Below are 11,531 nucleotides of genomic sequence, written 5' to 3'. Positions count from 1 at the left end.
AAGATGCATACACTTATACCATAGTTTTCTATATAATTTATTTTATCACTTAATAAAAAGTACATTTTTAGATCAGATTATAAAATAATCATTATGTGACTGGTTTAGGTATGTTTACATTGTGGTACTTTAGTGCTGTTAGTAACAAAAATATTTATTTTTGTTTATTTCAGTGAATTGAACAGGTGAGAAGTACAGAAGAATTTGATCTTAATATGACAGGAGTGAAAGTGGATATTTTGTGGTCTCCTAATCACCCTGATAGGTATGGGTAGTTTTAATGTAACAGTATATACAAAACAAGAGACCAGTTGGTCATTCAAGGCTTTTCTTACACACACTCTCACCTTTAATTTCTCAGGAAATCATAAACTTCCCCTTAAACTTTTGCAAAGTGCTGGTCACCACTGCTTTTGATGGCAGTTTATTTCATAAGCATATCATCCTGTTAAAAGTAAAACTGTCTTAACTAGAGCTTAGCTTGTCTTTTCTAAACCTTAATCTTATGTCCTCTTATCCTATTGTCTTCAGAATATAGCACAAGAAATCAGAGGGTTTTATCCAATTCATTCCCAGGATAATATTGTAAACTTCAATAAGATATCCTCTTACCTTTTTTCTCAAATATAAATAAGTTAAGAAATCTCAACTTATCCCATAAGATAACACATCCAGGAATCACTAGTAAACCTCTTTTGAACCCTTTATAATAAGTCAGTATCCTTTCTTAGATAAGGAGATCAAACTTGTACATAGTATTACAAGTGAGACCTAACTAGTCAGTTGTATAGAGAAATAATTACCTCTTATGACTTGTATTCAACATGTCTTTAAAAAAAACACCTTAAAATTCTATTAGCTTTTCACTCAAGCCATCAAGACAGTGCTCTGTTGTTGGTAGCCTTTTTAACACTGTGCCATCCCCATCACACTAAACATGCTCGCCCTTTCAGCCATGGGGGTGTTATAATGTGACGGTCAATCGCACTATTAGTTGGTAAAAGAGTAGCCCAAGAGTTGGCAGTGGGTGGTGATGACTAGCTGCCTTCCCTCTAGTCTTACACTGCTAAATTAGGGATGGCTAGTGCAGATAGCCCTTGTGTAGCTTTGCGCGAAATTCATAAAACAAACAAACAAACAATCACTGTGCCAAGATCATTTTCTTGAGTCAAACTATTGAATGAGTTCCCTTCTATAGTAAAGGTATGATCAAGATTATAACCCAAATGCATTACCTTGCACTTACTATGATTAAATGTCACATGCCAAATATATTATAGCTTGCAAAATGATTTAAGCTTCATTGTAATACCACAATATCTTCAACACAGCTAGAAATACTATTAGCAAATTTTACTAATTATGTACCTATCATTATCATTAATGCAAATAAGAAAAAGCAAGTCCCAAGAGTTGACCACTGAGGCAGTACTAGTAATGAGAGTCTGGAATGATTGGACTGTATTAATAATGAGCTTTTCCATTTTTTGATCCAACCACTTTACAGTTCAATTAACTATTGTTTTCCAAACCTTACCAATGTGATTTTCTTAATTGATCTTCTGTGTGGCACCTTACCAACATCTTTTGAAAATCTAAGTGCACCAAGTTTACATCTAACATCATCCAGACAACAAGTAATAGATTAGTAAGCCAGGATTTCTCTTTGGTGAATCCATGTTGGCTCTCTTTTATGATATCACATTTAACTAAATAACATACAGAAAACAAAGGACCATTTGTTTTTCTACTTTGTCTTTGCACACTCATTCTTGAGAAAAAGTAAATTAAAACCTACCCTTCATTTTATGGAAATTATCTATTCCATTTTTAAACTTTTGCAAAGTGCCAGCCTTAACTATTGGCAACAGAATTCATTTTCTAAACAAATAATCCTGTTAGAGAAATAAAATTCTCTTAACTTGTAAAATATTTTTGGAAAAGAAGAATACATTAAATAGTACTTTTTCAAAAATTTTTAGAGCTGTAGTACTACTTGCAGAGACAATTTTTTTTTTTTTCATATTACTCTCTGATTATTTATTTTAATAGATGGACTCATTAACTCTGAAGATTTTAATTTGACAGTTTTCAAACTAATAATAATAAATAATAATATAATTTATTTTGTCAATTACTGTTATGAGCCTCCTCGTTTCATCTTTCAAATATTGTATATTTAAATACAGCATTTTAGAGATAAAACATAATTGGTGTCCCATACAAATCAAATGTACATGTAATGTTTAAAAAAAGTTGCATACTATGTATGTGAAAATGGACTCTTTCATAACACAACATATATGTATGTGATTCATAAGGTATTTATGTTGAACTTGTAATATGCATATATTCTTGATTCCATTATGTTTATATCGACATATTTGACATGAAAGAAATGTGTTGCATTTATATATGTAATATGAGGTTCTTATATAAAAAAATAATCATGCAGCTTATATTGAGAGTATATGGTAAATGTATCTTTGTATAGTGTACTGTAAGCTTGGTATATCAACTTTGTGTTGGTAATACATCATTCTTATGTTCAACACGTGTGTTTTGTATATGACTTTTAACTAATAAAAATTAAAACCCTACAATTTGAGGTTTTATTGCTGAACTTTAAACTTTAACTCAAAATAGATCAAAGTCAAATTCAAGTTTCTAATATGAAGATTCATATGATATAAAAATTTAACTTAAACTAGTAACACGTGAAAATTACAATATTCATGATATTCACCTTTAACACTGTAAAGTAACATGTTCTTGCTTTGGGACTCAGTGATGTTATAAAAACTAACATAAGGTATGAATTGTGCACTATGTTCATCAACTTTTGAATGTAATCATTTTGGTTTTTACACATACTTTTATCATTAAATCTGCATGCCATAAGGATTGAAATTCCATTATTATTTTGTAAATTATTATGATCCTCAGGTCAGGTTTAACATTAGACAGTACTTATCACTAAGATTTTAACTATCTGACCATTATGTACTGACCATACACAATTTGGTGGTTTCTTTCCATTTCTACATTATACAGTATGCATTTCCTCTTGTTTATCTTTTTAATTTTTATTGTCAAAATTACCTGGACCAAAATCTTGTAGCCAATACTTTCTATGATACAGCATTTCATTTTTTTTTCACACACCCATAGTGGCCATGACACAGGACAAGAACTTGGTTTTGCCAGTTGATTGTTATCTAATCACTAGTTTTTCTGCTTTAATGTAGTAGTTAAAACAGTTTGTAAGGACTAAGAAGTATCTAGTGCCACAAAGTTAAATAATATGATTTAACATCCACCATTACAAATGCCTTCTTATTTGAAATTTAGCAATTTGATGAAAATGATGTTTTCTCTCTAGCACTAAACCTAACATATGTTGCATGGGAAAACCTAATACAAGTATGAATTTTGTGAGAAAATAGTTCCATTTATGGCTTCACAAAAACTTAAACTTAATTATCTCAAGCTTTTAATGACAAAGATTACACAATTTTCAGTATGACATTACTCTGTTATAAGTACTGATTTTTAACCATAACCTCAGGCTGTATATTTTGTATGTAAATTGAAGTTGTTCTTTAAATTATGAAAATAAACATTTGAACTATTTTTATTTTTCCTAATCACTATAAAATAATTTTTTTACAATATTTTTACTCCATAATTTAAACAGTTCTTATGATTTGTATTAGGATCATATCTACCTATCTATAAAACAAACATTACAATAGAACTGAAATTAAACAATTAGTTTCCATTAACAGTCCAAGTTGTCAACATTAAGTCGTAACAGATAATGTCTGTGGTCATAGCATCCAAACGTGTTGGGGATATTCCATCTATCAGACAAAAATCCAGACGCTGATGTCAAACCAACCTGATGAGAAATTCAAATTCCATTCTTTTATCAATAATGATAAAATAGTCAAATTTACTCTGCCTTTTACAAAATTGATATTAAATCTAAGTAGTGAGAAGAATAACATTACTATTGCTTCTTTATATTATAAGTCCATTTGGATATATTGAACTTGGAATAAAAGTCAAGCTATTGATGGAGATTAAATCATCCATGTTATGAAAAGTATGGATGTAAATACATATATTGAAGTAATAATACTGGTAACTTCGTATATTTATTGACTTACAGGTCAGCTGGAACTTCTGTGTACATACATATATATATATATCTTTTTTTGTATGACGTGTATGTTAGTTCCAGTATGTGGGATATCTGGTTAAATGTTTTGACTAATTTTAATAGGACTGTGTGCATCTCTCTCAATAACTCGTCAAATATGTAAGTTGTAAACAACAAGGCCCTTTTTCATGTTTCCTTTTCACTTAAGTATTATTGGAGCAAAATATAGACTATTAAAGAAACACAAAAAATTAGGTGATGCTATTGATTTAAGTCTGTTTTATCAGCAATTAATTATTTACTTAGTGTTGTAATGTTATTTAAAGAAAATTTACTCATGGTAACCATTTCACAGCACTTATTTGATGATGTAATATTTTAATTTAAAAATTTAATGCATGCTAGTAAATATTAATCAGTAATTTGTAGATATGTATTCAGTATTTTCTCTAATCAATTTCACTGACATTTCTTGTATTAAGTTAATGGTACCAGTATACATAATGAAAATTGTCTGTCACTTTTATTGTGATTAACAGTTGTAATTTACAATCTGTAATCCTTAGTACAAATGATAGCACTTTAGCCATTTTAGATAACTGTTCTTGGTGGTAATGAACACATTACTTCTGATATTTGATTTGTTTTTGACAATAGTATAAAGTTGATAATGTTTGTACTTTGTATAAACAAGTATGCATTTCAGCATTTTGTTCTGTGGTTTTGAAATCTATTGCATGAACTTGTGATCTACATAATAAAGATCAACCATTGATGTGTTAATTTTTTTATGAGTATGAGTGGAAAATATTTGGTATTTAGTTGTTTTTTTGTACGGCACATCATGTATTGTACAGTTATTTATTCAAAAGTCAAGATGAAAGTTTCTAGAATACACACTTTTTTCCTTTGTTGTTTTTTTAGGGATTATGAAATCGAATGCTAGTTAGGCTGTCACACCTGAATCAGATTTTTGTTATTTAATGACTGTTGTTTTATGTTTATGAAGTAGTTATTGAATCATTTTTGGTTTCATGTTCTGGAATGTTTTGGTTGTGGAGTAAATGGTCTTTGAGTTTTCTTGTCTATTATGTCTCTCTTTTTTCTTCTTTCATCCTGAATGTTTTGTGAGGTTTGGAACTTTACCTGTTACTTGTCTGTGCATACACTAAGACTATATTGTTAGCTGTTGCATGTCTTAAAATAAATTATGATTGACATGAAAATATGGCTTATTATGTACATAATTTGATTAATGTGCTCCCTATTCATGTTAAAATTGTATATAGGCAGCCTTTTCTAAAAAAAGTTTACTTTCCAAACTTACAATAGAATAATTTTCCTACTTTTTGTAAACTGTGATGTTCATAGTGATTTGTACTTAATATATGATACAAAGTTCTAGTTGTATTAGCTATAAAAAGAATAGCCTCAGGAGCACATTATAGAAATAATTTCTAACAACTTTCAGTGTCAAGTAGGGAAGAATCCAAATAGGTAGAATTAAATATAATGATACTTAGCTATAGATGATTACCCATTCTGGTTCTTGAATATTTTTTTATTCATATTAGGTTTATAACTTTCGGAACAGACCTAAGGCTCTATCAGTTAGAGACTTTGAAAGATGGATGCAGCAAGTCATCAGGTACTGTTTTTGACATAAAAAGCTCTCACCTACAGAAAGTAGTTTTAAATAATTTAGTTTTTTTTTCAAGATATATAGAAATTACAGTGAAAGAAATTTTTGAGAACTAGTAGTATTAGGTGTTTGACAGTGGTTTATATTACATTTTGAAATTTGCAATTCTAGCGAAATCTTACTCCTTTTTGCATTGTTATTTCTAGTTTGAATTCAGTTTTAGTTGATCTTCATTTCATTTGTTAAATTTCTCAGAAAAACCTTTTTACCAAAAGATAACTTTCTATTTCAGTTATCTATAGAAAGTATTAAGTGTATATCATAAAGCTATTTGGAACTTGTTTATATTCCTTTGTTAAATTAAATACTATGTTTATGTTATACTGCATATACATCCATATTTTACATTTCTTCACCATATAAATGTGATTTCTCCATTTAGTTTTTGTGTGAACTCATCAATGTAAGCATTATAAGACTAACTAAAATTGTTGTTCACCTTTTACTAAAATTTTTATTTAAACACAGATAAAAAGCCTTTTTTCTTGACAACCAAACCTGTGTTATTCTGCACATTACTTGTAAATAATGTACTTTGGTACTTTTTTTTCTTATAGTAGTGTAGCTATGTTAGTAGCATGATTTTCAGTTGTTGAAAAATTTCTCAAAACTTTTCTTGAAGCACAAGTAGAAAAGATGTATCTTGAGAAAGTTAATTATGTTTGAGTTTTGTTCATATTGTATTATGATAATATTCTGTTTAAATGTATATGTGTGTGTGTGTGTGGTTTCTTGAAGTCTTTGAAATGTGTTTTATGTTAGTGTGCGGTTTTAATGCATGTTAAGGATTGTTCACGACTAAGTTAATCTGTTAAATTATATTAGCTGAGAGTTAAATAGAAAATTGTGCAATTACGAAATACTTTTAGCTCAGTAGACACAGAAAACTTCTTAAAAGTATATACAGTTAATTCTATAGGCTAGAACACACTTTTTTTAAAGCCTGCCACATGAGCCAGCCCAACATCTTTTAGTACTGAGCCTAGGATGGTCAACAAGGGGAGGGAGGGGAGTCATTCTGGAAACTGATGATTTAGAGTTATTTGAATAATCTCAATGAATGAAGATTTTAAAACAAATAAATATTAGTCAAAGTATGACATGATGAAATGTATATGGATGATACTACAGTGGTACCAAACTGGGCATTATACCATCTTTCTTATATTTTACTCTTCATTGCAGAAATGGTATTTTTAATCTAAGAATTGCTAAGGATGTCAACTTGTAATGCATTGTGTATCTGCTTCAACTACAACACTGCATCTTTGGGCTTTACTGTGTCTTTAGTTTCACAAAACTAATGACTTTTTATATATGATTCCAATCCCCCTATATTAAGATAACAATATTATTGTACTCATTCTTTTATGTTTCCCTGTCAATGTAGTAATCAATTGATGAATCTCCAATTTAGCTAGTATATCAAATCACTTGGGATATATTCGAATAAGTTTTTCCCTCATCTGACCTGGATCTATGGTTTAGCTTAATCACTACACTTAAACCATAATATTCACAACCACATCAAGAACGTTTCAAGCATGTTTCATTGCTACATTGTTTTACTTATTTACAAGTTAACTTCTCCATGTTGGCTCTCATGTCAAGTCATGGATCTGGTCCAGCGACCTAGACCTCAAAAATAGTGCCAAACATCTTTTTTTTGTCTAATCAAAACAACTCAAACCTTTCTGCAATGACTTATTTTTAAGGTCCACATCAAGATGCTAAGCTAGCTCATGTAGCAGATGTTAAAAAAACTTAAATAAGAAGTGAATATCTAGAAGTGTAGAGCAGCAATTGACAACAGCTAGGTCTTTATTTAATGGCAACTTTCTTTTGCTGGATATTATCTCATTTTTGAAAATATTTGAGTGGAAATTGTTCCTTGTATTGTGTACATTGCTATATAAAGTTACTGGTTTTCTTATGACAAAGTCTGTTTTATGGTCAGCAAAATATCTCATTCAGTATTATAATTGTAAAATGAATGTCTGCAAGTGACAATAGTTTTAAATTTGTCAAACAGTTCAGGATAGATATAAATATCTATATATATACCATTGCACATCAGATAAAATGTTTATGTATGTTCACTGATAAAATTTGATTCCTAATTATCTTTCAGCCATTCCACTGTCTGACAACTCATGTGCTGCATTACTCTCTATTAATTCTGACAACCATTATATGAAAGTACGTATGTATACTTTATGTGAGAATTAATTAGGATAGAACATAATACAATTTTCTTGACAGAATGTTTTGTTTTATAAATATGAAAAAACTTGATTTAACTTTGTGAGAGAATATTTTTTTCTTAGCTTTATGCTTTAACTATATTATTATGTATGATAAAAGTTTTAGTTAAGTATGTGGTTCCTTTTACATTAAATGTATTATAGTTCTAGTTTAAATATTAGTAGTAGTTGTGGATAAACGGTATTCAATACTTTGATATAAGTGTTTCTCCTGCTACTTTAGTAACATATTTTTATGAAATTTCTCTTAAAACTTGTATTCCTATTTTTGAACACTTAATTTTCTTTTTTTATACTAGAGAAAACATACCACTTATATACAATAAAATATAAGTTTACCTGTAAAGGTTTCTCGATTTATAGTTATTTCCTGTTCAAGGTTTGAATGAAAGACATACCCATACAACCCAAAAAGATAATGAAACTTAGGTCTGAGTTATCATATTTCTTTAAGTCAATGATACAAAATCTGAGGAATACAATTACCTTAAAACATCACACAAAATAGAATACAACTCGGACTTTGGTTTCACTACTTTTTGGATATGAACTGTAGATGCAGTCTCTACATCTGGTTTCTGTTGCTATTTTCTTATTGAAGAATGTGGTTCAAATTTCTCTTAGTACCTTCAACAATTTGCTCTTAAGTAATTATATGTTCCACTTTGGGATATTGTTGCTTCTTGTAGCTATATATTTTTTTCTGGAAGTTGTAAGCTCTGCATAAGAAAGCATTGTGGTTTACCCTAAAAATCTTGTACTGTCCAGTTGTTAACTGTAGTTTCTCTGTGTTAACTATACCATTCAATAAATAAATAAATAATCTAAAAAACAATCATCTTTACAAACATGACTTTTGTTCTCATTTACTCATGCTATTTCCTGGTACAAGAAAGGTTGAAAGAAATATAAAAAAAATGAAATGGGAGTAAAAAAGTTGTAATTTTAATAAACTTATATTTTTATAGTAGATTTATGATTTAAAGGCTTAATGTTGTATTGCTAACTTTATTAGTGTGGTTTAAGACTGACATCAGAATACTTCTTCTAATGTACTAATTCATTGTTGCACTCTGCCATCAAAACTATTGATGGTTTACATAGGGAGATGGACTCATTTATAATTTATCCATAATGGCTTAATCAACTTTGTTTTCATGAGGCATTCTAAACATGAGATGCATACAGAGTACTATAGTGAATAACACTGGAATTATCTTTATTTTAGTGTATAGCATGGTACCCTAGGCATGAACCAGACAACTTACTAGCTGTGGGACAAGCAAATGGAAAAGTTGTGCTGACCAGGTAGCTAAATATCTATGAAACTGTATTGACATATTGCCATTAGAATTTAAGATTTGTTTTTCATATACACTTTGTAAAAACTGCTTTGTATTGTATATCATTGGATAAATGAATAGTTTAAATTATGAATTGCAAATGTTGGTCTTTCTTACCCCTAAATACTATACGGTGCTTACTTTTAAAATTTTGGATCAGTTGTTAACTCTCTACATGGGCTCAGTCAATTTGATCGACCATGTGACCTCTTTGTACTTGTTTAAAGTCTTTATAGATTTGACACTTCTAACTTTCAATATAGTGTGTATACATATTCACAAAATTTGTTAATCTTTCAATTAATATTATAAGTCTTTCATGTACAAAAAATCCTTTTTAGTGAAGTATTTTTAATAAAATAAAATAAATATTTCTCCATGAATATATTGAGTATTTGTTTTGAATAGTCCGTGTGCAAAGTAATTTTCATGTTAGAATTAAAAATACTTTTCCTCATCTCAAAAATTTCAAATTTCCTTTGTGTAATTCCTAAAACCTCCCCAATGCATTTCAAACGCTTTTTTTCAGTAAAACTGTAGTTTATCTGTTATTTTCTCAATCCTATCTCTAAATAGGATTGGTCAATTAAACCGACCTCATAACCCCCCCCCCCAAAAAAAAATATTTAGATAATTCTAAATTATCCTTTTTTTATTTCTAGAATGACTTCAAATTTTAACATGAAACTACATTCATTTATCCTTAGTAGTTCTCAGTTTGTAACAGTATACATCTATTTATAATTAAATTTTGTTGTTTTATTACTCTTTGAACTGTGTTTAACTACTGTCCGTGCCATTATAAGTTGTAAATCACTTGGGAAACGTGCAGCTCAGATTATGCTAACGTTTTACATTACCCACGAGCTGTGCCTCGTGAAACATTTTTATTATAATATTATTATTATTTATTTTACCTAATCTGATCTTAGCTAACTAAAAAGGATCCCTATTTTTACATTTTAGTTACTTTTATAATTATACATAAAGAATAAACATGAAAAACAAAAAATTAAATACTTAACCAATCTTCTTTTTTCCTGCTGTTGAATGTCGAAGAGAAGTTAACCCTAATTTTTTATACTAATGGTAGTAATGCACTTAATAATTTTCATTTAATTAAATAATGCATCAAAGAATATAGACTTATAACATGCTAAGAGTAGAAAAATTCCCTTACCTTTTTCTGTCTTTATAACTATGCGACAAGAGCCGTTACAAATTCATCCAAGCTAGTCGTTAATTTTCTCACGGGAACGATGTTGGTAGTCTGAGTGAAATTGACATTTAACTGTTCAGAACATAACATTATTCAATACGTCATTTGATAGATGAAAACCTTGACTTTCTGTTGGTTATAGGTAATAAAAATTAAACGTAAGAGAGAACTATCAATGAATTCTGAAAGAGAGGATGTGACAGGTAGGTGTGGCAGGAGGGGGTCGGATTTTTTATTCAATAGCTCTGTAAACAAACAAAATTGAAGACTATAAAAATTATTGTTTCTCTGAGTAATGATGACTTTATAGAGAGTAATTTATGTTTAATTTCATACTTTTTCTAGGGGTGGTGGATAAAATAGGGAAGATGATGTGGTAAGAGAAAATGGGTCACACTAGGGGAAATTCAGAATTTTTTTTTAATATTGCCTTGTATAATTAAGAACTTAACGTATATACTATTAAAATATGGGTTATTAGCTAAGATTTTATGCTATTCTAATTGGTATAACATAAACAAAAAATAATTTAATAAAATTTTGAATGTAAGACACTAAAACCTTGTGTCATACACAGTAAATGATACCCATGGCAATAGGGTTGAATAAGCCACATATTAAACACACTCATTGGAGGTTTACTTGCACAACACAATGTGCGATACATGCAACTATGAACATATAGATACATTTAATTACATCTTCTGTTTATAGGCACATAATTTGCATGTTTATGCCATTTCTGGATGTAGTTATTACCTTTTTTGATTTTAATAACTTTTTCGTATTAGTTAAATTATAGCCATTATAATGATTTAACTTCATCTGAATTGAAACA

General features: G+C 29.2%; 1 protein-coding gene across 2 annotated transcripts in view; it reads left to right on the top strand.

The window, feature by feature from the left end:
* The window catches only part of LOC106457798 (GATOR complex protein MIOS-like), a 69,455-nt gene that overhangs the window by 7,344 nt on the left and 50,580 nt on the right, over positions 1 to 11,531 (top strand). For both annotated transcript variants that reach the window (XM_013917247.2, XM_022383838.1), the window contains 4 exons: positions 174 to 265; positions 5,740 to 5,813; positions 7,999 to 8,066; positions 9,360 to 9,439. In XM_013917247.2, coding sequence (XP_013772701.1) covers positions 216 to 265; positions 5,740 to 5,813; positions 7,999 to 8,066; positions 9,360 to 9,439 — 272 coding nt within the window. In that variant the 5' untranslated portion in view covers positions 174 to 215. The remainder of the gene's footprint in view (positions 1 to 173; positions 266 to 5,739; positions 5,814 to 7,998; positions 8,067 to 9,359; positions 9,440 to 11,531) is intronic.

The sequence above is a fragment of the Limulus polyphemus genome, unplaced genomic scaffold, assembly GCF_000517525.1.
Source record: "Limulus polyphemus unplaced genomic scaffold, Limulus_polyphemus-2.1.2 Scaffold374, whole genome shotgun sequence".
Classification (NCBI taxonomy): domain Eukaryota; kingdom Metazoa; phylum Arthropoda; class Merostomata; order Xiphosura; family Limulidae; genus Limulus; species Limulus polyphemus.
This window is presented reverse-complemented; position numbering and strand designations above follow the sequence as displayed.